This window comes from Lutra lutra, chromosome 10 (assembly GCF_902655055.1).
Source record: "Lutra lutra chromosome 10, mLutLut1.2, whole genome shotgun sequence".
Lineage (NCBI taxonomy): Eukaryota > Metazoa > Chordata > Mammalia > Carnivora > Mustelidae > Lutra > Lutra lutra.
Window position 1 is genome coordinate 21,610,972 of NC_062287.1, and position 27,272 is coordinate 21,638,243.

The 27,272-nt window shown below is 44.6% G+C and overlaps 2 protein-coding genes across 7 annotated transcripts in view; one reads left to right on the forward strand and one right to left on the reverse strand.

The window, feature by feature from the left end:
• Positions 1-1,886: 1,886 nt before the first annotated feature.
• On the reverse strand, positions 1,887-14,270 carry RPUSD4 (RNA pseudouridine synthase D4). Of its 3 annotated transcripts, XM_047693894.1 has the most exons (7): positions 14,057-14,269; positions 13,524-13,689; positions 10,909-11,110; positions 6,592-6,685; positions 6,370-6,514; positions 4,980-5,077; positions 1,887-4,413 (listed from the first exon to the last, which is right to left on the reverse strand). In XM_047693894.1, the coding sequence occupies exons 1-7, from the start codon at positions 14,243-14,245 to the stop codon at positions 4,150-4,152; spliced, it is 1,158 nt and encodes a 385-aa protein (XP_047549850.1). In that variant the 5' UTR covers positions 14,246-14,269; the 3' UTR covers positions 1,887-4,149. The 3 variants fall into 3 exon arrangements, with proteins under 3 accessions (XP_047549850.1, XP_047549852.1, XP_047549851.1); XM_047693896.1 differs by lacking the exon at positions 10,909-11,110 and having other exon boundaries at positions 6,612-6,685; positions 14,057-14,270; XM_047693895.1 differs by lacking the exon at positions 4,980-5,077 and having other exon boundaries at positions 14,057-14,270.
• Positions 14,271-14,329: 59 nt separating this feature from the next.
• The window catches only part of FAM118B (family with sequence similarity 118 member B), a 51,479-nt gene continuing 38,536 nt past the window's right edge, over positions 14,330-27,272 (forward strand). For 2 of the 4 annotated variants that reach the window (XM_047693891.1, XM_047693892.1), the window contains exons 1-2: positions 14,361-14,442; positions 15,063-15,396. The gene's annotated coding sequence lies outside the window, so the exon portion shown is untranslated. Of the gene's footprint in view, positions 14,443-15,062; positions 15,397-27,272 lie in introns of all 4 variants that reach the window. The other 2 variants (XM_047693889.1, XM_047693890.1) reach the window with 2 other exon arrangements.

Consider the following 27,272-nt stretch of genomic DNA (forward strand, 5'->3'; position numbering starts at 1 on the left):
GGTATGGGCATGCCGGTGGGGACTAGACGGCATGGGTTACTGGTGTGTGTAGGCTGTTGGTAGAGCTCCCTGACTGCGTCTACACAGCAAGCGAAAAAGCCTACAGCGTCCACACAGCGAGCGAAAAGATCCAGGAAAGGAGAGCTTCCCCGTACTGTGTGAGGACCACGCCTGAGGACAATCCGTCCTCACCCTGTGGACTGTAGCAGGTGGGAGTGTGCTCAGTGGGAGGCGAGGGAGGAAGTGAACAGAAGTATCTCAAGGTCACTTGCCTTAAGGCCCCTAAGGCCACAGGGCATGGGGGCATCTATACAGGGAGCCACCAAGGCTGTCACTCCCTGGGGCACAGAAAGGCAAAGGGATCTGAAAGCAGGGGGGGCGGGGAAGGAAAGGAAACTGAATGTTGCAAGGAATTTGCCAGGCCTTTGTCCCTGGTGTGTGGGAGGAAGCCCCTGAATCCAGTTTCCCAAGCCATAGGTGTGGCTTTGTTACTTCTGATGGTCCCGATGGTTGGCATCAAAAGGGACTCTATGGCCTCCCAGGTCGTTTCAGGACGGGGACTGGCCTTGCCAAACGATCACCCAGGTGATTGGAGGTCGGGGCGTGGAGATGGAGAGAGGAACTAGACTGAGTTCAGTCATCTGGCCAGTGAACTGATCAATCATGCTGAAAGATGAATCCCAAAAAAAACTCAGCATGGGAGGCGCCTGGGTCGCTCAGTGGGTTAAAGTCTCTATCTTCAGCTTGGGTCATGATCTCGGGGTCCTGGGATCGAGCCCCACATCAAGGCTCTCTGCTCTGCGGGGAGCCTGCTTCCTCCTCCCTCCCTCCTCTCTCTCTGCCTACTTGTGATCTCTGTCAATAAATAAAATCTTAAAAAAAAAAAAAAAAAAAAAAACCTCAGCGTGGAAGCTTGAGCCACCTCCCTGGCTGGTGACACACACTAGAGTGTGAAGAGTGTGCTGTGTCCCAACTCCTCGGGGAGGGGACAGGGTAGCTTTAAGTCTGGGGCCTTCCCAGACCTCACCCTTTCGTCCTTTTGGCTGCTCCTGATTTCTACCCTGTGACTGCTCTTAATAAAACGGCAAGTGTAGCACTTTACTGAGTTCTGGGAGTCGTGCCAGTTTATTACTAATCCTGAGGGGAGAGCGGGAATCCCATAATTTGTAGCTACTTGGCAATGGGGTTCAGGAAATGCTACCCCAAAATATGGTACCTTGGCACACTATTTTAAGCTGAAGAAGTTTGAGAAAATGGCAGAAACAGGAAGGTGACTTGGACCTTGTCACCGCCCCCCATCCTTCTTCTCTGAAACAGATCACACCTTCCTGAGAGATGCCATCTTTATACCAGAGGAAAGGAGAATCTCCTTTGTGCACAGACAATGGGATGTCAAGAAGAATCCTAACAGGCTTTGCTAAGTTTCCCTCAATGTACAATTACCCCACACTCCTTCTTAACTTACCACATTCCATGACTGTCCACTCCTCATCACACCCAGCGCAAAAATACACAAGTCTGGGTGGCTCAGTGGGTTGAGCATCTGACTCTTTTTTTTTTTTTAAAGATTTTATTTATTTATTTGACAGAGAGAGATCACAAGTAGGCAGAGAGGCAGGCAGAGAGAGAGAGGGAAGCAGACTCCCTGCTGAGCAGATTGCCCGATGCGGGGCTCGATCCCAGGACCCTGAGATCATGACCTGAGCCGAAGGCAGCAGCTTAACCCACTGAGTCACCCAGGTGCCCCTGAGCATCTGACTCTTGATCTCAGCTCAGGTCTTGATCTCAGGGTTGTGAGTTCAAGCCCTGCTTTGGACCTCACGCTGGGTGTGGAGACAACTAAAAAACAAAAACCCAAAAAGCACACAAGTCTGGTTTTTGGGGGGGGGGGGTCTTTTGAAGACCCCTATGCCATGTAAAACTTGTATCACATAAATGTGTATATTTACCTCCCGTTCTCCTATCAGTTTAATGTTTAGAGCCAGTCAGGGTAGAGGGTTTGAAAGAGGACTTCAGCTACCCTGCCCTTGACCTCTGTCGGTACTTCTGGATTCTTTCCAGCTTATCTCTTAACTCAGGCAAAGGACCCTGGGGGCAAAGCATCCCTTGATAGGAATGGAGACTACCCCCTCCAGCAGTAACAACTGTCCAGATACCACCAAGACCCACACGATTGACACTAAACAACAATCAACCTGACCTTCACTGCCCACCTTTATGGACCCACTGACCTTTGTCCCACATATTCCTCCTGTAAACCTGGCAGTATTTTCAGCACTTCAGAGACAGTCTCTGTGGCGTGAGTCCACTGTCTTCCCGGCGTTGGCCTCACGGACGTAAATCCGTTTGTCTCCCCACCACTCCTCTGCCTTGGGGCTGAACCAGGCCTGTGTGAGGCCTTTGGAGCCAGTTGCTCTTTTACCCCCTGAACCCATTACAGGCAGAGGGAAACATTCCTCCCCTAGGCTGAGCAGAAGGGTGGGGGGGTTGTCTGGGAAGCCCCGAGCTTGCAGCTGGTGTCTGGAGAGGAGTCTTGTGGAACACCGTGCCCTTAACTTGTGGTTTGGCCTGACCCTGGGTCGTCAGTGTTGGGATTACAGTGCACCAAGCAGCACTTCCCCCCCGCACTGGGGAAATGGGGTCTGTACCCCCCGCCCCATGGCACGCTTTGCAAGCCCGGATACAAGGCTGAGTCTTTGTATACCCTACCAGGCCCTCCGGCAAACAGCAGTCCGGAGGCTGGGAGAGCCAAGGACAGCAGATTGAGAAAACATAAGGATGTGTTTTGTGGTGTCCTTGTCCTAATCAGTACCACCCTGCCCTGCCCTGCCCCTAGGGACAGCAGGGGGGTTAGGGGGAGGAGGAGGATGGTCTCAAGACTCCCCTCTGCGTTTGGTTTCTGGTGGGAACTGCCCTACGCTAGTTGAGGTGGTGGGGAGTGAAGATGATGCTCAGGAGGTGGGGTGGGACTAGCGAGGAAAGCTCATCCTCAGAGGAGGGGGTTCTAGAGGGAAACAGGGCACACCTGGTGACCACCTGGGTTTGGGGACAGCTGTGTTTTACACATTCATTTTAGTGAGTTAATACACTTGGAGCCTTCCCATAAATACAGCTGATCCACCAAAAATGGGTCTGAATGGCACAGGCCACTTATACTCAGATTTCTCTTTGATAAATAGAGCACAGAACTGTAAATGTATTCCTTTCCTTATGATTTTCTTAATAACATCTTCTTTTCTCTGGCTGAGTGAGAATACAGCATATAATACACAAAACGTACAAAATATGTGTTAATCAACTGTTCGTGTCATTGGTAACGCTTCCGGTCGACAGGAGGCTACTAGCAGTTAAGTTTCAGGAGAGTCAAAATTTACATGTGGATTTTTGACTGTACAAGGGGGAGTCGCCCCTCCCACCCCCCACTGTTTAAGACTCTACAGCATCTGGGTTTCTTGACTCTCTGGAAAAAAAAAAAAAAAAAAAAGGAGAGAAAACCTGTTCCCACATAGCAGCACGGAGCTGGAGCTAACCACTGCCCTCTCCGGACCGTGTGTGCTCCCCACCAGGGCCTGCCGGCCAGCCGGCCTTCACATCTGCTTTTCTCGCTTCTCCAACACCCCTTTGCAGGCTCTAGTCACTACCGCAACAAGGCTCCTGCGCTGCGGCTGGAGAGAATCCTGCCTTCTGACGGGTCTGCAGCATCTGGGACAAAACAAGTGGAGCAGAGAGGTTTTGCTGTTAGATCCTGAACATCCATGAGGGCAGTGGCTAACTGCTTCTGAATTTCTCCAGCAGTCAGATGACCGCCACGCGCTCTTTCCAACCACTGGAGCCTTCCGGATAGATCAAGGGGTTTATTGTTGGACGTAAACAGTTTCGGAGCACAGATTCTGTGCTCGAGTTTCTCCTTTTTCAATTATGGACCCAGTCCGCCTGGTCCTGGGCTCTCTTCCCTCTGGGCAAGGAGACTGGGAGGCAGGGAGACTCCCCGCAGGCTTTTCCAGAGTGCGGCCAGTGTCTCAGTAAATAGGATTTAGTGTCCAGTAAAGGCCGGAAAGCAGCTGGATTTCTTCCACTTCCCACACCTGGCTCTTCTGGAGTCTGTCCCAAATGAGAAGTTAGCAGAGTCCATGAAACAAAGTGAAGGATTCAGGGGCCCAACAGCCCAGCGGTCTTAACTGCGCCCTCACGTCCGGCTTCGTCGCCCCCATTCTGATCCTGACTTGGCGTCTGTAGGTCCAGGCGTTGCAGGGAGCGGACGAAGAAGCGAGGAGGCTCGCAGACCAAGCTGAGCTCCTCCTTCCTGGACCCCAGGGCCGGCAGGATCAGCTGGCGCGCGTGCAGGTGAAGGGGGATGTGGCGGGCCTTCGCCTGGTGCAGGCCCAGCTTCTTCAGCGTACCAAGAGACAGCTTCTGTACAAAGACAAGACAGCCTCTTGAGAGCCAGGCCAAGAGCTCGTCCTTGAGCAGCACACAGGGACAGACATTTTCCACTTAAAGGAACCACCACTAACTCCCCTGGAAGGCACAACGGTGGACAGCCTGCTTCAGGGACATTCCCCGGAAGGGTTTGGAACCCAGGGGAGAGAAAAACCACCAGGCCAGCGAAGTTCTTATCAGCCAGTTCTCTGGCCTTCCTAGAGAATGGGCTCCGACAACAAGAGATAAACAAGTGTCCCCCACCTATCTTCACCAAGAGCATGAAAGGCTGCTTGAAGCCCCAGGAAAGTGCCCCCCCAGCCCCGCCTGTCCCGCCTCCAAACACAATCCAAGACAAACAAATGAAGCGCAAGGGTTTTGCGAACAGATCCTGCAGCTCCCTGAGAACAGCAGCTGTTTCTCTCTAAGCGAGGTGACTAGTTTGGGTAACTAGTACAGTACAGTCAATATATCCTTGTGGTGACTCATGTTGGACTTTAACAAGGGGAAAGCGAAAGCTCCCCCCCACCTTAGCTGTTGCACAGACAAACCGGAGTCACCTGGGGGGCCAGCTTATTCCAGTCTGAGTACTTGTGATCACCAAGGATTGGGCAATCCAGTCCAAAAGACAGATGAACTCGAAGCTGATGTTTTACTCCTTAACAACAAAAAAGAGAGAGAGAAAACTTGAGCAGCTCCAGAAACTATACTGTGCATTACTGTGCTTCTAACCCTATTTAACTGAAGCACAGTAAGACCGGCAAGGCTGCACCTACACCAAAGTATAAAGAAGAACAGAACAAACTATAAGCTGGTAGGAAATAAGATCACACATGCCGTTAAGACTCTAAGTTCCCCTCCCCCTCAGCTCCCTTTCCACTACAGATAATCATTATCATCAACCTGGTATCTCTCCGTGCTTAATTAACTTTTGTTTTGTTTTTGAGACAAAGAGAAAGCAAGAGCTCACGTGTGTGGGGGGGGCAGAGGGAGAGGGAAAGAGAGAATCTCAATCTCACCACCGCTGAGCTCGTGACCTGAGTCGAAATCAAGAGTCGGAGGCTTAACTGGAGGGACCCACCCAATGACCCCTGTTCTATTTTTAGATAACATTATTATAGAATGCTAAATAGTAGTGCTTTGCACATTTTTCACTATAGCAAAATATTCATAACATAAAATGTTATCTTAACCATTTTTTGAAAGATTTTATTTTGAGACAGAGCAAGAGAGAGAGAGAGAGCACAAGCATCCTCCCCACCTGAAACTCTGGTCCAATTAAACGACAAGTCCCCATTCCTTCTGGATTCCTCCGGCCCCCGGTAACCACTGTTCTACTTGGTCTCTGAATCTAAGTGCTCTAGGTGTGTCATAAGTGGAATCACGCAACATTTGTCCTTCTGTGTTGGTTTCTTTCACTTAGCATCAAGTCCAACCACATTGTGGCCCATGTCAGAACTTCCTTCCTTTTCAAGACATACTCATTCCGTCATCTGCCCACACACTTTGTCTACGCATTCATTTGGCGGTGGCCATCGAGACTGGCTTCACCTCTTGGCTATTGGGGATAATGCTGCCACGAACACTGCTGTACACAGATCTTTCCAAACCCCTGCTTTCAATTCTCTTGCGTAGATACCCATGAGGATTGCTGGATTATATGGTAATTCTGTGTTTAATTTTTTTGAGAAACTGCTTTGCAGATTTTTAAATAAATGTAAGCAAACTATTTATATCTTCCTGCTACCTACTATTTTTAAACAGCCATCCCCGCTGGAGCTCCCAGCCTCGGATTAGCACCAGAGGCACACTCTCAAACACGTCAGCTGCAATCCCAGCCCTCTCACAGCACCAGCTGCTCGGAATAAGGGCAGGACCCAGAGCGAGGCCCTGGACGGGGTTCAGCAGCCCGGGCTCTTGCCATCCCCCAGCAGAAAGGTGGTGCCTCACCGGTGATGGGCTGGAGCTCCACGAGGGCGGCGGACAGAGTGCTGCTAAGCACCTGGTACTGAGTCACAGCTGTGTGTGCCTTCCGGTTGCTCCGTGCTCTCACCATCTTCCCATCCTCCATGCGGAAGCCTGGGGACAGCGTCATCTGACGCCAAAGAAATCAAGACACAGTTGCAAAGAAGAGCAGAAAAGCCAAGCCCCTGGGGATGACAGCTCACCCACCTTGTAGTGCTGCTGCTGACCCTGCACCTCCTTCTCGATGACAGGGATGTCCACGACTCCCGCCGGGGGCACGGGGACGCGCACCGTGATGGTCCTGGGCGTAACACACAGACCCTGGCTTAAGCCATGAGGTGAGGGGGGAGATCCTCAGATTTGGCTACTTAGAGGCTGTAACACTGGACCTTCTGCTCTACTGTGGTCAGTTCTTAAGAACGGAGCATCCCAAGTCATAGGCTGTCATAGCACTTAGCCTGAGAGCTTGATTCTACTCTTATGAACACATCTTTTTTTTTTACTACTAAAGTAATGTATGCTAATTAGACTATTGGGGGGAAAAAAACAAAAAATTATATTTATAACATGGTCTTTCCTTCCAACCTTTAAAAATGAATATGTATAGTTTTTTTTTTCTTTTTTAAAAAAGATTTATGTATTTGAGAGAGAGAGAGAGAGAGCGAGAGAGTGCGTGTGAGGGGGAGGGGCAGTAGGAGAGGGAAAGAGAAACCCAGGCAGGCTCTGCCCTGAGCCTGGGCTCCATTTCACCACCCTGAGATCACAACCTGAGCTGAAACCCAGAGTGGGACGTTTAATCAACTGCGCCACCCAGGTGCCCCCCAAAATGAGTATGTATAGTTTAAAATGAAATGAGGGTAGGGGTACCTGGGTGGCTCAGTGGGTTAAAGCCTCTGCCTTCGGCTCAGGTCATAATCCCACGGTCCTGGAATGGAGCCCCACATCAGGCTCTTTGCTCTTCGGGGAGCCTGCTTCCTCCTCTTTCTCTGCCTGCCTCTCTGCCTACTTGTGATCTCTGTCTGTCCAATAAATAAATAAAATCTTTAAGAAAAAAAAAAGTAATGAGGATAATATGGTTTTGTATCCTTTTTTTAAAAGATGGTTAAGTCCTGACTGCATATGAAATGAATGAATAAGTAAATGAATGAATGGATTGAAAAAGTCACAGGACCGCACCTACCCAATCTGCCAGGTAGACAAACAGGGGAACTCGGCTCAAAGTCACAGAAACAACCCCCATAACTCAATAAACATTTTGCTGGAGGTCTCCTTTCATCATGTCAGAGATGGGGAGATGACCCTTTCTTCTGTTCCTACGCTTATGCCTCCTCTAGGTCAATGATGGAGTCCTGCTGGGTAGCCTATCACAGAATCGAAGCCCACTCCCACAACAATTTACACACTGGACACCTCATTTTGGGCTGGTGGCAGTTTGGGCTGCCATCTGATAAATTTTACCACACTTAAATTGAGTTTTAACTGCTAGCTCCCTCTTCCTAATGACACAACACTACCGCCCAAAAATGTTCACTCACTACATACTCCAGGAATATAATCAGGCATTGATTTAGGGAGGTACTAGTTCTGTACAGATGAACGAGACCAAAATCCCCACTCTCAAGGAATTCAAAGTCTAGTAAGAAGATTCAAACAAGGGCGCCTGGGTGGCTCAGTGGGTTAAAGCCTCTGCCTTCAGCTCAGGTTGTGATCCCAGAGCCCTGGGATGGAGCCCTGCATCTGGTTCTCTGCTCAGCAGGGAGCCTGCTTCCCCGCCCCCCACCCCCGCCTCTCTGCTTACTTGTGATCTCTGTCGGTCAAATTAAAAAAAGAAGAAGATTCAAACAACCATAACAAGTTGCTATCATAGTACGCCAGTAGATGTTAATCAGTCGCCTGCTATGCTCTACTGCTAACTCCTACTTTGTGCACCTGGTATTTAAGACCATCATTAACTGGGTTCCAGTCTACCTTTCCAGCGTTATCTGTCACCATTCCCCACTCCAAACTACACTGCCTGCTTTCGTCCTTTGTGTGTATGCATTCCCGCCATCTAAAACACAGTTCTCCATCTCGTCTATCAAATCCTGTTCATTCATCAACACACAACGGACGGATTTCAATTCCTCCATAGAATGGTTACCAAGTCTAAACTTTCATAAACAATTTTCACAAATAATATAACATCTTTTTTAAAGATTTATTTATTCTGGAGAGAGAGAGAATGTGCGCATGAGCAAGCAGGAGGAGGGACAGAGGGAGAGAAAGAGAGAGAATCCTGAAGCTGACTCCCTGCTGAGCGTGGAGCCCAAAGTGGGGCTTGATAGCACAACCCTGAGAGCATGATCTGAGGCGAAATCGAGTCAGCTCACCAACCGAATGAGCCACCCAGGTGCCCCAACACTTTTTATAGACTTATATCTGGATTACTAGTATACATGATAGTCTCAATTTTCTGTCTTTCAGCTTTTACTATGAGCTAGGTACTGTGTCAAACACTTCAATATGTACTATCTCATTTAACTCTCTCCTCAACTCCATTATTCTCATTTTTCCTATGAAGACAAAGCTTAGAGACGTTTAAGAACATGCCTAAGGACCCATGCTGGTAAACGACACAGCTGACAGTTGAACACAGATCTTGTTGAGCTTAGTTAGTCCGCTAAACCTCTGCCATTATCCGTAACCTCTTATCACAGCGGTTCTTACGTTTGATTCCACAGCAGAGTCAGCTGTGGAGCTTTTAAGACATTCAGATGCCCATACCCATCAGACTTATTAATCAGGGCCTCTGTGGGTGGGTCTTGGCATAGAGATTTTTAAAAGGCTCCCAGGATCACAAAGTAGCTGCAAAATCTGTAGCACAAAAAGGACTAACTTCGAAAAGATAAAAAGAGTAGCTACAAATCAAACAGAAAATAATAAATAGCCCAACAGAAACCAGGCAAAGGAAAGAGATGGTTTGTTCACAGAAAGGGAAACGCAAAAAAAACCAGGAGAACCCAATAAACATGCAGACAAGTAACATCACTGATTCACAGGGAAATAGAAAACATTTTTCTTTTCCCCTATCATAGTGGCAAACCCCCAAAACGCGCTGGTCAGCTGTAGGGGGAGGTAGGTCCTCATTACCCTAGTGGGAGGAAAACCTGGCCTACATAATAATAGTAACTATTCAAATATTAAATGTGTGAGAGGCACCTGGGTGGCTCAGTCAGTTAAGCATCTGACTCTTGGTTTCAGCTCAGCTCATGATCTTGGGGTCCTGGGATGGAGCCCCGTGTTAGGCCCCATGCTCAGCTGGGAGTCTGTGGGAGATTCTCTCTCCCTTTCCATCTCCCACTGCCCCTCCCCTGGCTCATGTGCTCACACTCACTAACTCTCTCTCTCTCAAATAAATAAATCTTAAAAAAAAAAAAAAATCACCACCAACAAAAAGCAAATATTAAATGTGTATACCCTTCAACCTAGCAATTCCACCTTTAGGAATCTGTCTTAAAGATATAATCATGTATTCTTTGCAACAGACTCTGAAAAATAGGAAGTTAACTCAATGTCCGTCAATAAGAAAACGATGATACAGCCATCAACAGAATACTAGGGAGCTCTAAAGGTATATGCAAAATGCTCTCCAAGTGAAATCAAGCAGGATGCAAAGCAGTGCAAAACGCAGTGCCATATAATAATCCACTTATCCATGCCCTGTATGCAGGAAGCTTACAGAAGACTAGAACAGTGATCTCCTCTGGGGAAGAAAATTGAGTTGATGGAGGAGAGGAGTAGGTTTCAGTTTTGTTCACCTGTCTTTCTTCTATTAAAAAAAATGGAGGTAAACCTATATGCACTAACATGGAAAGATCTCCAAGACATAGTTAAGTGGCAAAAGAAAAGTACAGTGTTGGGGCGCCTGGGTGGCTCAGTGGGTTAAGTGTCTGCCTTCAGCTCAAGTCATGATCCCAGAGTCCTGGGACCGAGTCCCATGTTGGGCTCTCTGCTCAGCGGGGAGCCTGCTTCTCCCGCTCCCTCTGCCTGCTGCTCTCCCGGCTTGTGCTCACTCTCTCTCTCAAAGAAAATCTTTTAAAAAAAAAGTACAGTGTACAGTGTACAATGTAATACACACACACACACTGTATATATCAGACATGTTCATAAATATATTGAGTAAGGACCAGAGGAATAAAAACCAAACTATCCCAAGGGAAGGGACTAGAACAACAGAGTGGGTAGATTCTCCAAAAAATTTTTGCTTTATCTTTGTTTTTTGATGATTTTACCAAAGGAATAAAATCATGTACTATTTGTGTAATTAATTTTCAATAATTTTTATGTACAACCACAATGAGGAATCTCTATTCCAACAGACTCCAAGATCCTAAGCACTTAAGTCTCTTTCCTATTCTTTTCATATGCCCATGAGTCCTAGCACAGTGCCTTCTCTTAACAGGAGGTCCTTCCATATGAATGGACAATGAGATAAAAGGATGCCTTCATTTATACCAACTCTACCACTGGCAATGGGCTTCATACCAGTACTTCTTCGCCACCTGACGGGTTCTAAACAACTCTTGTACTTGATGTGCCACTTCCTTCTCCCAGGCCAACACCATTACACCTGTAGTTTCCTTGTCTAGCCGGTGGCACAGATGCAAGGGCTCTGCCTTGTGGCCATGAAGCATCTTTGCCAGGATGGGTAATACGTCACTGATGCACAGTCGGACCCCAGGGCCACCTACAAAGGGAAGAGCCACAGGTTTTAGTGGCCAGTAAAAGATCCCACCAAAGAACTCTACCTGGGAAGAAAGTCAATGTTTTCATGAGCTTTATCCTGAAATGTGGTCCAGGAACTAGCAATGTCAAAGCCCAGGGAGCTTGTTGGAAAGGAATCTCAGGCTCCCAACCCAGACTATTAAATCAAAATCTGCATTTTCACAAGATGCCCGAGGGACTCACATGCCTTTTCATAATGTCTGAGAAGCACTGGCCTACAGCATGTGGCCTGCTCCTCAGATATATATATATATATGTGTGTGTATATATATATATACTTATTAATCTACTTGCACACTCATAATAAAGTCAGCAATCAAAATGAGGAAGTCTGATATTTCACTATATAAACAAAGGTTTGAGAATTTGCTAAGTAAACTCAAGGGTAAATACAAGACTGTGAGGCTCTCCTGTGCCATTACAGAAGAGCTAAGAAGATGACATTAGGTGAGATGCTACTCAGTTCTATTCTAGGCCTAACTAGCCACTGACCCTGAATAGATGATTTAATCTTTCCAACTTTCAGTTTTCTCATCTATAAAATGTAAATATCTGGATAATAGTTATCTCATGAGGAATGGGAAGAAAAAGATCAAGACAGAAAAAGAAAATACACAGAACACTTGGCAATATCTGACTTAATTCCTTGTCTTTATGCTTTTCTCCCTACCTCCCCAAAAAGCATTCTTTTAGCACAACGATGCCTTTTCCCCCAATAAATCCCTTTCCCTGCATTTTCTTTCTATCGATCTTTCTTATCTCACTCCAGCTGTCTTCGACAACTACATTCAACATTTATTCAGAAATATTTCAACGTCCATTAATTTCCAGGCGTCCTGGAGTTTCATTAGGTACTCTGTGCACACAAACACACACACATTTTCTTTCATTCTTTTTTAAGTTCTTATCATGAATACATAACTTATTATGTATCTTTTGGCACTTTTAATAACATGAATATCTTCTATATTTTATAATTTCTATAAACTCTTCAAAGGAAGTTATCTTCTATATAGGTTTATATGTAGGGTTTGTTGAAAGATTTTATTTATTTGAGAAAGACAGAGCGAGAGAGAGCACGAACAGAGGGAGAGGCAGAGGCAGAGGGAGAAGCAGGCTCCCAACTGAGCAGGGAGCCTGACTCAGGGTTCAATCTAAGGACCCTGGGATCATGTGGGATCATGACCTGAGTTAAAGATGGACGCTTAACCAACTGAGCCACTCAGGCACCCCCAGATTTATATGTGTTTTTGTGTGTGTGTGTGTATCCTGTGTATGTTTTCAATAGTAGAGATCTCTCTACAGGGCAGTTTAATCTTTGCTTTGGCTGAAACTCCCCCCCCCCCCTTTTTTATTAGTTTTCATATTGGTTTCTGTGATTGGAGTTTCTGCATGTTTAAGGTGGTCCTTCTTTGATCCTTGCCCATACATAGCATAAGATCTGATTTTTCTCAGGTTATTCTGTCTCCACTCATGGCTTGAGGTGGCTGACTGATTTATGTTGCAGTTTGGGGCTTGTGGGTTGAGATTTTCTGATCTTTGTTCAGTGAAGATGGACTATTTTCCTTGGTCTGGACTTAACTGATGAAATTTTATTCTGGATCATGTGAACAAAATGTGCAATAAAAAAGACCCTTGCAGGAAATTCAGAGTCATTATATGGAAATATGGAAATACCATTACTTATAGAAGGTAATAAACTACCAGAACACGTTATGCACAAGAGATTTATAGGCCAAAAATAGAAACAGAGTACTTATAAAAATTAGTGAATGTGGGAAAATTGTGAATAAAGGCAAAAAATATAGTGGTGCCATTGTCAGAAGGGGAAATGATCTGAACCTTAAAAAAGTGCTATCTATTTTTTTCTTATATGTCATTTCTTCTTTTCTGGTTCTTTTTTTTTTTTTAATTTTATTTATTTACTTGAGAGAGAGAGTGAATGAGGAAGAGAGAGGTATAATGCAGAGGGGAGGGGCAGTGGGAGAGGGAGAAGCAGACTCCCTACTGAGCAGGGAGCCTGACACTGGGCTGTCAGAGGCATAACCGACTGAGCCACCCAGGTGCCCCTCTTTTTTCCCAGTTTTGATGGAACATAACATGAAGACAAGAACCACACAGCCTTAGTATTTCTCTATAAAAATTTCCATGGAGGTCTGGACACAGTGCATTCCAGAAATCACTGCTGACTGCCAGATGTTTGGAATGCAGACTGTCTTTTGTATCTCTGTCTTCAGGAGTGCCTTATATAGTACTCTACAAAAGCTTAATTATTTTGAATGCAAGTCTTCGAGCCCCACAAGTAATGTGTCAGAGTTGTCCCTAATTTTAGTGAAAACAGAAGCACCCCCCTCCCTCTCCCACGTGGTCCTTACCATGCACAGGGAGACCGTAAGGTTTATTGATGACCACGAGATCCTTGTCCTGGTGCACAATCCCTCGGTTCAGTGCCTTAGCAAGCACGTTGGGGTGGACTCGTTGCAGCTGCTTTGTGAACCGCACTAGTTCTTGAACTCTCCGCTGAACAGGGCTTGTGGGCACCTACGGGGAGAGAAGGAGCGCCAGGAAAAGACTGGTGAAGACTTTCAATAAGTTTGGGTGACAATTTGGGTTGGGAATGACTATTTCTGCTTTGGACTCGTGCTTTCCCGGAATAATTTGAGAGCGGCGGTGCATGTCTGTTTTACCTATCTCCAACGCAGTGCTCAGGGCTGAGGCCGGCAGAAGCCAAAGACCCAGCCCGCAGGAAGATACGGTACCATACTGATCTCTTCCCTTTCCTTTCTCCCCGTTCTTCCACAGATCCTCCACATTTCCTTAACATCTGTCCGGACCCTCCCACCTCACTCCCAGCCTAAGAACCCGGGAACGTACTGCCTCTTGGGAGTTGTGGTCCTTTCGGACTCACCGGCGGCTGCTTCGTCTTTTGTTCCTGTTTCTGGGCTCGGAGCTTCTCCGCTAATCGCTGGGCACTCATGGTCCCAGACGCAGCAGCGGCCGAACAAAATGGCTTTGAGACGAGACTAAAGACATTCCCCAAACGCTGCCTGGAACCCCAGACCCAGAGGCGAGGCGCGTTAGAGCTGGGCGCCGCCATCTTGTCAAAAGGGGAGGGGCGTATCTAGACCCCGCGCGGAAGAGGGGCAAGAGGCAGGAGGGTATGGGCGGGTCCTGAGGATCACGTGGAGGGTGAGGGGGCGGGCTCTGGGCCGAGTCACGTGGGGTGGTGCGCGCTGAGTGCGGCTGCGCCGGCCGGTAGCTGCAGCTGGAGCGGTGGCGTTTGGAGGAGACTCGGTGAGTGTGTAGGGAAGCAGGGCTGGGGCTAGGAAATGCCTGTTCTTCAACGCTTTAACGTTTTCGCGTCTCCGGGGCTTCTGTTCTCGGAGACCACTGCACCGGGATCCTTTTCTCCCTGTGCGGGAAGACCCCACTGAAAAACACTTCCCCGCCCCCGCGCCCCGTGGAAGCGATGCCCCATAAACGCTCGCCCCAGAGCCTTCTTAGGCGCCTACCTCGTCCCTCTTGGCAACCACATCCCTGGTGTTCGGCCAGCCCCCTGAGGGAACGCGTCGTGTCACCTCTCATTTCCTTGCCGCTCGACCTTCGGAGATGCCCGATCTCTGTAGGCTCTCCACTCCTCACCTCCTCTTTGTTTCAGGTTGTAACCTGTCCTTCTCTCCCAGGGGTGATGGGAACCCTTCCGTTATCCGGGGGCCCCCAGCCCGTATTCCTACCTAGGGAACACCTTGAGTTTTTTGGAGTCTCCTCTCTCCTTACGCTCTCCCCGCTCCTTCCAAAGACAAGACTGAAAATACGGTAAAGAGCACGGACCTTCCCCTCCCTTTTATGCTTCCTTCATGTTTCCCCCTTCCTACTTTGCAACCACCCCAAACCCTCTCTCCCTCTCTTCCAAGATGCACGGTTGGAACTCCCATGCCCAAACTGCAAGCGACTCCCTCTGATTTCACCGAGGGGTGTCTGGAAAGATGAACCTCTTGTTGGGGTGCTAATGTGAAAAATACCTTGGGACATACCTGCCATTTGTTAAGAAACCTAATGGCGAGTTCCGAAGGGATGTTCAGAAACTAATGGATCTGTACCGACACTAGAGGAAACAATTTTTTAAGCATGCTGAGAATGAAGGCTCCGTGAGGAGTTCCAGTAGGTAGTGGAATTAGGTTTGCGACTTACCTCTCCGAAAGGGATTGGCAGAAGGGAGCCATATTGAGCACGAGTGAAGTTGAACAGGTGAGTGGAGCAAACCTATAGAAGACTTATTAAGTCGAAGAAGAGTTTGAGCTAGATGTTGTAAGTAATGAGGAGTGTTTGAAGCTTCTTGAGCAGGAGAGAGACTCCTTGAATCCTAGAAATGAATCTGGCAGTTGAATGCAGGACAGATTCAGCCGGGATGCTGCAGGCTAGGGGAACAGTAAAGAGGTTATGCTTCATCCCGTGATCTTTCTCCCTACACTGTACTGTTCTTTGCATTTGAACTGATTATGAATACAAGTCAGGATGTGTGGTTGGCAGCTGCAGCTGAAGTCTTGAGTACCTTGAAGACTCATGGTTTCTTTGTAATCCCCACTTTAGCCATAGAGTAAACCCACAAATATTCATTCTTTAGATGAATGCAGTGCGTTCACAGACGTATATTAGATGTGTCTGAACATTTGCATTGTCTTCTCTCTGTCAGAGAAGTCATTGTCTTTTTGATCTGAAGAATGGAGGTAGGAGTAAATGTATTTGTAAAGAGTGGGGAGGAAGGTTTGTGTATGTATGTTTCTGTAATAAGACAGATGATCAGGATATAAATTCAAAGAATTCCCGAGGGAGGTTGGGACACAACTTCTCTCTCTCTCTCTCTCTTTTTCTTTTCCTGGCAAATTCACTGGTAAGGTGAAGCCTCCTTTTCCAAGGACTCTGAAATGTGAATGTCAAGATTTAAATTTATATCATTACATTAATTACAAATTTGTTTTAGGTATAGGACTTTTATGATTTTGTATAAGGGCTCTTCCTTCCTTAACCTGTGCTTAATGGCATTCCAGAAATGACACGTGTTCTTGCAGAATTGGCATTCTGTGGTATGAAACAAATGAAGAACCAACTCAGATGTCAATGCTTGGTGACACAGAACTTGTGTTCTTGGGTTTCAGGGTAACCCAAGGTACACACTACAGTGCCTAAGAATAAAAACACTGGTCAATTTTTTCTTCTAGAGGAAGAAGAATTCAAAGGTTTTTTTTTTTTTTTTTTTATCATAATACAGCTTTATCCAATATGGGTACAGAAGTTATATCTTAATATTTAAAGCATGTGGTTAGAGTTGCTCTCTGCATATACAGGAATTTATGCAAATATGTTGTCTGTCTTTTTTTTTTAATGCTATATTGCCTCTTTTCCCTTTGTCATTCAATTGATTTTATTTTAGGCAATTAATTTTCCTGTACTTACATACTTTCCAATTTCAACACGTGTCACATTCTCCTTTTGTTTGGGGACTCCTCTTGTCTATACTGTTTTCTCAGTACAAGGAAGAAAATTCTATTAGTGGTGTCTAGTGTTGCCTTCGTTCTACAAACATGACTTATTTACATAGATTTTGATATATCGTTGTGTGTCCCCTCCACATAACTATTTAAAGAAGTACTTCATAATTCGTTTTTGAGGCTATTTCCAGAAGCGTCCAAGAACAAGATGACCTTGTAATTTCACAAATATAAACAAAGAGTGACTAATAAAGGAACTTGTGTTTAAAATATCACAAATTTAAGATTAATTAGTGGCATGAAGTTAGATTCTGACTTCTCAAATAATGATTTGCAAGTTGCGGACTAACAAGAGTTCAGTTCCCTGAAGAGCAAGAAGTACTTGGATGGTTTTTGGTTTTAGATTCAAAGAGGGAATTAGCAGGAACTCCTTGGAGATGTCTTGGGAAGTGCAGTTACTGGCAGCTGGGAGATCTGGGGACTAGTCCCAGCTTAGCTGCTTGTGAACCTGAACAAGTAACTTGGGCTCAGTTTTTTTGTCCTTTTTTTTTTTTTTTTAAGAGATTTTATTTATTTATTTGAGAGAGAGACGTACACGCAGCGAGAGAGAGAGAGAACACAAGAAGGGGGAGCGGGAGAGGTTAGAAGCAGGCTTCCCGCTGAGCAGGGAGCCTGATGCAAGCTCCATCCCAGAACCCTGGCATCATGACCTTAGCAGAAGGCAAAGGCTTAACAAGACTGAGCCACCCAGGCGCCCCAGTTTTTTGTCTTTAAAAGAAGATCCTTAGAACTCCAACCTTCTATTCTTTGAGGATTTTTCCATTGACACGTCCTTTCTTTTTTTTTTTTTTAAACATTTTTTTTTAAGATTTTATTTATTTATTTGACAGAGATCACAAGTAGATGGAGAGGCAGGCAGAGAGAGAGAGAGAGAGAGAAAAGCAGGCTCCCTGCTGAGCAGAGAGCCCGATGCGGGACTCGATCCCAGGACCCCCAAGATCATGACCTGAGCCGAAGGCAGCGGCTTAACCCACTGAGCCACCCAGGCGCCCCACTTACGTCCTTTCTTAACAAGTGGAACTTACTTCAGACTTAGCTTGCATACATTTAGCATAAGCACAGAGAATCAGGCTTCTGCTCTTGTCCCCAGAGTTTAACCTTATGCCACTGAGCTAACATTCATATTTGAAGGTCACTTCATTGAATGGTGCTGGAATAGACCGTAAGATTCCCCAATATGGGGCATGAGAGGGAGTGCAGATAGGGAAAAAAAAATTAGAAAGCAGTGGTCTTCTGAAACATTGTGTTATAACCCATAATATCGGTGTTAGTTGTTTTTTCCATGTCAGCATTTTATTTGGCTTTTGAGTGATGCTCAAGGCAGGTCTGGCTTAGACCAGTACTTCCCAAACTTTTTCATATCATGGTACATGTGGAAATGTTGTTTCATGGAGGAAAATTGGAGGGTGCCCGCAGAAGACAGCTGGCTCGCCTGGAAGCTGAGGCTAAGTCCGGTCCCCATCTGACCACACCATAAGGTGAAGAGATCCCTAGCCTGTGGCCTTTTTGACCATATAGGAAAGTCAGCATTACTACACAATCAAGGTCTTTGACCAATGCTAACTACTGAAAGGAATTGTATATTTAGTTGTATTTGTTAAATCGTCCTCTAATTTATTTCTCTCTTGCGTGCTTTTATGCTTTTGGCTAATTTATATTTGAAGATCTTACTTACCCTTACAAAGTGACCTTTCTAAAAGTTTTTAAAAAGTAGTTAACTGGTGAAGAGATGGGAAATGCTTTTGTCATGATGTTTTGACCTTCTTAGATTACGGGCAGTTTTGCTCTGCCTATTTAGAGAAAATACAGAGAATTTCTTTAAATAGTTTGTGTTTTCCATTATAAAAGTAATACAGAAAATGTGTAGGGGGGGAATCTTTCATAGCTCTGTTTCCCAAATACTGTTAATATCATGTTTTTTCTAGTTTTTTTAATCATGCATTTTTTTTCTTAATTGTAAATTTCAAACATTTATAGAAGAAGGGAAAATAATGAACCCCATGTTTCCATCAGCCAGCCTCTACAACCAACCAACACAGGGCCACTCTTGTTCTGCACCCGCCCTGACCTCCCAGATGATGTTGAAGCATCTGTAAACACTTCAGTGTGTCTGTCTGTTAAAGATAAGAACTGGTTTTTAACAAAACCACAATACCATTATCACACCTTTCTTAGTATCACTAAGCAAGGAGTCAGTGGACAAATTTTGCAGCTGGTCTCTCTTTTTAAGTAATTTGTTTGCATCAGGATTCGAGAAAAGCCCTCACATCATGCATGCTCTTTTAATTAGAAAAATAAAACTGGGCTTTCAGAAGGGACGTGCAGCCTGTACCTTAAGGACGTTCAGAGCACATTGGCTCAGAGCTTGCACTTTGGATTCAGAAAGATGGTTTCAGAATCCTGGCTCTGCACCCTGCTATCTCTTTAACCTTGTGCAAGTTACTTAACCTCTCTCACTTGAGCTTCTTTGTCTTGTGAAATGTGGATGGTGTCTGCCTTAGGGCTCTTGTAAGGATTAAGTGAGTTCATGCAGGTTAAAGCGCTTGTGTAGAACTTAGCACGTGGTTAAGGCCCCCAAAATATTAGGTATGTCCTGCATACCAGTATAGCACCAGGTTCATAGATTGTTAAGTAAGCCTTCAGTAGGGTAAGAATCAAGAGATACGGAATTTAGCCTAATTCTGCCACTTAGGTGACTCACTTTAGTGTTTTGGACCTTAAATTTGTCACCCCAAAAAGCAGGTGTGGTGAACATTTATATGATTTCTGAAATTCCAGTGCTTGCCAGAAGTAAGGCAGCGTGGTATTTTTAGAGCATGAGCTTTGAAAACACTGGGGTTTGCACAAGGCTTTGTCATTTACAAGCATTTATTCTCAGCCTCCGTTTTTCCGTATGTGTCACATAATTAATAATACCTAATAGTATTGTTGCAGTTATCAACCAGATCAATATATGGGATACCTAGCATGTAGAAGGTACTCAAGTTATTAGCATTTCGTGATTATAAATTAAAGTAAGATCATTACATTAGAGCATTTTCTATACATTGGAAGGGTGAAGATGGAAAACCATGGTTCTAGAACATGAACGATATAAAACTGAGGGACTATTCAACCATGTGGTTGGATAAAAGCCAGACGATGTCAGGATCTCTAAAGAAATTCAAGAAGGTATTTGCAACAGATAGTTGCTCAAGTTGAATAAATCTATTTTCTGCATTTGAAAATTTGAACAACAGTAAGTTAAAGATTAGATTGATGTTTTTGTGTGTTTCAGTTAATGATTGGAATATACTGTAAGCGTTTTATTCTAATGATACTGTTGCATTAACGAAAATCATCTCCACTATCTGTTAATAGGAGAGCTGCACTGTTCAGGTATCATTCAGGAACTACCTTTGTCCTTCCCTCTCCTCATGGGCTTTCACCCATGACCCATTTCTTGGCTTGCCTGTTTATTTCCTAAGAAGTATTTGAATGCCCATAATACTTGTCTGGTAGTTTGGAAATGTTATAGAATTCTAGGTTGGAAGTAATTTCCCCTCCGAATTTTGAAGGCATGATTGTGCTGTCTGGTGTCTGTAATTGCTCTAGAGGCATAGCAGTCAAATCCTTTTTTATGAGACCTTGTTTCGTTGGTTTTTTTCTTTTCTCTCTTACTGGAAGCTTTGAGAATATTCTATCCCTGGTGTTCCGGGCTTTCTTAATGAGGTACCAGAGTATGGGACTTTCCTCATCTATCATTCTGGTTCTCAGCGGACCCTTTCATCCTGGAAAGTAACGTCCTTCCGTTCTGGGACATTATCTTCTTCTATTTCTCTGATTTCCCCCTCCTCCCCTCTTTTCTTTTCTCTTTGATCCTTTTTCGTAACATCCATTCTCGTTATATGGCACTGATAGCTTCAAAGAGGACCCATTAAAGTTTTTCAGTTTTGGTTTCTGCATTGGAGCAGCTTTCCATAGTCAATTGCCAGAATGAGTATCAGCCCCCCCAAAATGGCAAGCCCCTGCATGTAATGAGAACTTAGTGCTTCACCCCACATTTTACAGAGCCCATTAAGCCATGTCCAGCAGGACTGGGGATGGTCCAGCCATCTGCTCTCTCCCTCCTGGGTCTCATTCACCCTCATTCCCTCACTGCCCTCAGGCACTAGAAATGTTCTGCTGCTTTCTTTCTTCTACTGTAGGAGCACCTGCTACTGCTCTTTTGATGAATCTGTAGGCTATTTGAGTACTGTTAAAAAATTAATCTTACTCGGAGGAAGGAAGAAAAGGTGAAAGAAAAAAATGAAAAGAGAGATTTATATGTAATGCAGAAAATTCCGTGTAAAAGCAGGGGCAAGCTCTAACAAATACAGTTTTCAGAACTGATGAGTGTGAAACCAGCAGGCTTGCACTTCTTCCAAGAGTTTCTCTTGAAAACCGCTTTGCTCCACGGAAACCAAAATATCAGTGGTCATTAACACCAGGTGGGATTACAGGGTGGTTTTCATTTGCTCTTTGTACTTTACTATATTTGACATATTTCCAACGGGGCCTACTGGGGACCTTTTCCTTTGCTAGACAAGGAGGAGAGGTGCTTTCTTTTCCCTGATAAAGTGTCCATGTCCCTTGGGCTCGAGCTGCTCAGCCCTCTGTCGCTGCTCCCACCAGTCCTCCCTCCTTCTTGCACTGACCTCCTTCGCTCTTTAACAAAGTATGTTTTTAGGTCTTCCTAACCTGTTTTCCTCTTACCTGTTTCTTTCCTCAGGTACTTTTGCTGGCTACTTTTTAAGACTGATGCTACCTGCTCAGCAAAGCAGTGCTTTTAAAGCTGTTCGTTCAAACTTCACGTGAGCTTTCTAGTTGTGGTGGCCTCTATAGCAGATCATCGCTCCTCTTTTTTAGCTTTCAGATTCCTGGTTCAGGACCAAATAATGTTTTCATCTCTCCGTTCATTTCCGGGTCAAAGAGAGTTTTTTTCAGTTCATTTTTATTAGGAAAAAGCAAATTTCCTGGAAAGAATATCAAGCTAGACTAAGGTTACAAGCTTAAACCACTTTCCTGAGTTGCCTTTCATCCATCATTCTCTTGCTCTTAAGAATGATCGAAATTGGGGACGCCTGGGTGGCTCAGTTGGTTAAGCAGCTGCCTTCGGCTCAGGTCATGATCCTAGTGTCCTGGAATCGAGTCCCGCATCGGGCTCCTTGCTCGGCGGGGAGCCTGCTTCTCCCTCTGCCTCTGCCTGCCTTTCTGTCTGCCTGTGCTCGCTCTCTCTCCCTCTCTCTCTCTGACAAATAAATAATAAAATCTTTAAAAAAAAAAACAAAAACAAAACAAAAAAAAAAGAATGATCGAAATTGACTTACAAGCGCATTCATAAAGTATATGACTGTTCTTTCAAAATCAGTAAATACTTGCATTGGTCTTGAAACAGAAGGAGGGAAATAATCACATAGCCCTGTGACCCAGAGATTATTTCTGCCGGTCAGAGACCTAACAACACATGATAAGGTACAGATTGTTGAACTGTTTTTTGACCTTTAAGTCTGAAGTATGTCTGAAAGTACGTTTGAGTTGTGAAGGGCTGTGTAATCCAGGTGTCTCCTGGGTCTCAAACGCAGGAGAGGTCTGAGCTGGGAGATTGAGATAAGGAAGTCCTTAGCATTTAGTTGGTATTTTTAAGCCATTGGAGTAGCTGGTGGGGGTGGGGAGGGTATGTGAAGTGACCCGATGGAGAGCCTAAAGCAGTTTGCTGAGGACCCTGAATATTGGGATGGGATAGAGGGAAAAGAGCTTACCCCAGTGGGACAGGAGGAGACTCAGGAAAATCTGATATCCAGAAGAGAACTGAGTTAAATGTCAGATGCTTCCAAGACCTAAAGGAAGATGAATACTGATTATTTCACTGAATTTTCCCATGGTGGTATCTGTCTCCCATAAAGCTTTTCTTGATCTCCCTTGAGCACAATTGTTGATCTTTCCTGTACCTCATGCAAGTATATTAAACCTAGCACAAATGTGTTATAAATATTTGTTTACAGTTCTATCTCCCCTAAAAGGCAAGGCTTTTTAAAGGCATGGCCCTTGGGGGCGCCTGGGTGGCTCAGTGGGTTAAAGCCTCTGCCTTCAGCTCAGGTCATGATCCCAGGGTCCTGGGATTGAGCCCCGCATCGGGCTCTCTGCTCAGCAGGGAGCCTGCTTCCTCCTCTCTCTCTGCCTGCTTCTCTGGCTGCTTGTGATCTCTGTCTGTCAAATAAATAAATAAAATCTTTGAAAAAAAAAAAAAAAGGCATGACCCTTCAGGGTATGATCTTAATCATCTTTGGTGAGACCATATTCCATTGTGTCTTCACAATGTGGCCTTCAGTCTCCCAGTGTGTTAAGAGCTAATGCGTTAATAGCTGTGTGACCCATAGCAAATTAGTTAGCATCTGTGTGCCTCAGTTCCATTATCTGTGATATCTGTGGTATGTGATAATAATAGTGTCCACTTCATAGAAGAGTGAACATTTGTAAAGCGTAGACAACAGTGCCTGGCTCATTGTAAATACGATACAGTGTTTAGTGGCGGTGAGGTGGGTGTGGTAATAGTAATATTGTTAGCATAGTGCCTGGCATTTAATGGGTAGTTGAATGTGAAAATTCAACAGTTTGGGACTAATACAATCCCTGTTATTCTAAACTGTAAGCATATACAGAATGGAGTCATGATCAGGCCATAGGAAAACTGTACAATAGAAGTGGACAGGGTATGTGCTATGGTGAGTGCTGTGAAGTGTGTAAGCCTGACGATTCACAGACCTGTACCCCTGGGGCAAATAATACATTATATGTTAATAAAAATAATTTAAAAAAAGAAGTGGACAAAAGATTTTTTTAAAGATTTTACTTATTTATTTGAGAGAGAGAACATAAGCAGGGGGAGTAGGAGAGGGAGAAGCAGTCTCCCCGCTGAGCAGGGTGCCCAGTGAGATGTGGGGCTTATCCTAGGATCCGTGGATCATGACTCAAGGGGAAAACAGACTCTTTTTTTTTTTTTAAGATTTTATTTATTTATTTAACAGAGAGAGATCACAAGTAGGCAAAGAGGCAGGTGGGGGCGGTGGGGGGGAAGCAGGCTCCCTGCTGAGCAGAGAGCCTGATGCGGGGCTCGATCCCAGGACCCTGAGATCCTGACCTGAGCCAAAGGCAGAGGCCCAACCCACTGAGCCACCCAGGCACCCCGGAAAGCAGATTCTTAACAGACTGACCACCCAGGTACCCCAAAAGTGGGCAGAATTAAGTGCACATAGCTTTGTTTTATAAAGCAAATCTATAGGCTTTTCACAAAAGTATTATGTAATCTTAGTTTCTTTCTCATGTAGTTGGGAGGGAGTAAACCAAAAGATGAGGATTTCCAAAGCAGGTGAGAATTTCTATGTGTAGCACTGAACATTAGTCTTAAAACAGGTGGGTGGTGGAGATCAGTCACAGAAGGTTTTGTTTGGCATGAAAGATGCAACACTTCAGCTTGACCCATTCACTCTGTTTCTACAGCTTATAAAATTAAAAGTATCTGTTGATCTCTTAGACCTCAAATTAACTCATAGTGGGCATATACTCTTTCAGTCAGCAAGTATTTGAGCATTTAACTGCGCTGTCTAGACACTTACTGTATAACAGAACGTGTTAGGGGCTGGGGATAGGAAGATAAATAAGACAGACTGTACTTGTCCTAAAAGAGGACAGTTATTCTTATGGGAGAGGCCTGTCATTGCAAGTGTTAAGAGATGCAGATAAGGAGCTGAAGTGTAAATGGGGTTGAGGGGGGTAGATAAGCAGACTCCATGAGGTAACAGGTAAGCTGAGGCTTCAAGGATGGGAGGAAGGCAGGAATATTGGGAATATATACCACCCTAAGCCATGTTCTGTGCGTGAGCCGGGAAAGTGTGTGTGCCCTATGTGGCTCTAGAGTCTGTGTATGAGGGAGAGGGGTGGGTGGGGTGTTAGAAAGAGGACTGCTGGTGTCAGATCAAGCTGGGTCTTGTAGCTATTATGTGAGGAGTTTCATTTTATTAACCACAGTGAGAAGCCATTGAATGTTTTTAAACTGTGACTTAATCCTATTTGTGTTTTGAAATCCCTTTTGCCTCTGTATAAGCTTTTCTTCTTCTCTAGTCGTGCACAAAGAAAGCACTTCAGATAGATTTAATACATAAAATACAGAAACTGATTTCTTAGTCTTGCAATACAGATGTTCTTGAGTCATTTGCCAGAAAGAGTTCTTGCCTTAAGCATCAGTTTACATCGTAGATGTCAGAAACTTGAGTTACAAAAATAAAATGATTTATATATAAAAATGTTCAGTTAGTGTCAGAGGATAGTCTTGAAACCTTAAGTCTGAAATCTTTCTTTTGTCAGCTAGAATCAGATTACTGTCACTGACTGTTATGATCATTACCATATCTGGAAAATGATAGTCTGGATGTGGATTTGCTGTGCACGCCATGTTCACAGGAATGTGGCTTTTCCCATATGTTCCATTTTAAAAAGAAGTGGTCTTCATGGTTTTTGCTACATTAAAAACATTAATGGGGTATTTCTTTTAGTTGGAAATGTGTTGTCTGTAATACAGGAAATTCTTTCTTGTAATTCAAATCATGAGCAACATTTTGCATTTGAGTTAGTTTAGTCAGTAAAATCTGAAAGTCTACCGTGTGCCAGATACTGTTCTAGGATCTTTTTTTTTTTTTTTTTAAAGATTTTATTTATTTATTTGACAGAGATCACAAGTAGGCAGAGAGGCAGGCAGAGAGAGAGAGGGAGAGGCAGACTCCCCGCCGAGCAGAGATCCTGATGTGGGACTCGATCCCAGGACCCTAAGATCATGACCCGAGCCGAAGGCAGAGGCTTAACCCACTGAGCCACCCAGGCGCCCAAATATATGGAGTCTGTCTTTTTCTTTAGGATTTTATTTATTTGACAGAGTGTGCACACAAGCAGGGGAAGTGGCAGGCAGAGGGATAGAGAGAAGCAGGGCTCAATCCCAGGACCCTGGGATCATGACCTGAGTCAAAAGCAGACACTCAACAGACTGAGCCCTCTGTTCTATGATCTTGGGATATATTGTGAAATAAACAAAGATTCCTACCTTTGAAAAGCTTACTTCCCAGTGGGAGGAGGCAGGTGACAAATAATGAACATAATTAGTATATTTATTATGCTTGTCATAAATGTAATTAGCATGTTAGTGGTATGGGCTTTAAAATAAAAAGTTAAATGGTTAGGAGAGCCTGGGGAGCTCAGTTGGTTGAGCATCTGACTCCTTTTTGTGGCTCAGGTCATGATTGCAGGCTCATGGGATTGAGCCCTGCGTTGGGCTCTGCGCTCAGTGCCGAGTCTGCTTGGGATTCTCTCCCTCCCCTTCTGCCCTTACCCCTGCTCATGCACATGCTCTCTCTAAATAAATAAAATCTTTAAAAAGTAGAGCAGCTAGTGCATTAAGTGGAGAGGTGGCAAATTTAAGTAGGGTGGCCAGGCTAGCATCATTGAGAAGGTATGATTTGAGCAAAAACTTGAAACTTGGGAAAAGCATACCAGGCAGAAGGAACGACCAATACAAACAAAAGCCCCTAGACCAGAGTGTACTGGGCCTATATGAGTGCCAGGAAGGAGGCTAGTGTGTCCAGAGAGAGGGATGGAGTTCCTCGGCTTTCTAGGAAGGAATTTCTCATCAGTCAATTTCAAAGAAGTTCATAAGCCAAAAATACATGATACCATGATAGGACTAAGAATTTCCATCCTGTGAATGTTCTGTAGATGGTAATCAATGAACACCTACACTCATGTCTTGAATTAGATAATTCCAAAGTAACACAAAATCTAAGTTCATTTCATAGATCGGCTGAACATACAAAAATCTCTTATTCTGTGAATAAGAAATGATGTTGGATCACATGCTCTTAAGACCTAGCATTTAGTAAAAGCTGAAACTTTACCATTCCAGTTTATAGGTCTCCAGGTTGAAGCCAAAAGCCTTTGTTCTGTAGCAAAGGATGGTAGAGGTGCCAAAGGTTCTTGTCTCTAAAAGGAGCAAGGATAGTCTTGAGGATTGGGCTTAGGAAATCCTTAGGGAAACTGCCCTATAAGAGCAGGTTTGGTTTACTTCCCTTTTATTTCTTCCAAACTCAGTAGCTCTAAATCCTTTTAACATTTTTAATTAGGTGGTCTCATTTTCTAATTTTCTGTTTTTTGATTCTGTGAAGTTTTCCTTGTGTTTAAGAGTTTCCAGTGTAAATCATCACGCTACATTCGTAAGGTCCTAATCAATGACAATCTAGTGGAGTATTGCCTAAGTCCCCTGCATGCCGGGTGGTTTACATCGGTGCATGGATTCATTGCCCTGTGTTTCAGACCCACTGTGTGCTTTGTAAAGATCCAGTTTACCCAGCACGATCACTGGAGTTGTTCCAGCCATGCCTGCCGTAATCTTTTCCCATGCCTCTGAATTTTACTTTTCATAGAGTATCTTTTTTAAATTTCTTAATTCTTTTTCATCGATTCCTTTCCCAATTTGTCATTTTGTTGTTGTTGTTTTGGGGTGGGTTTTTTTTT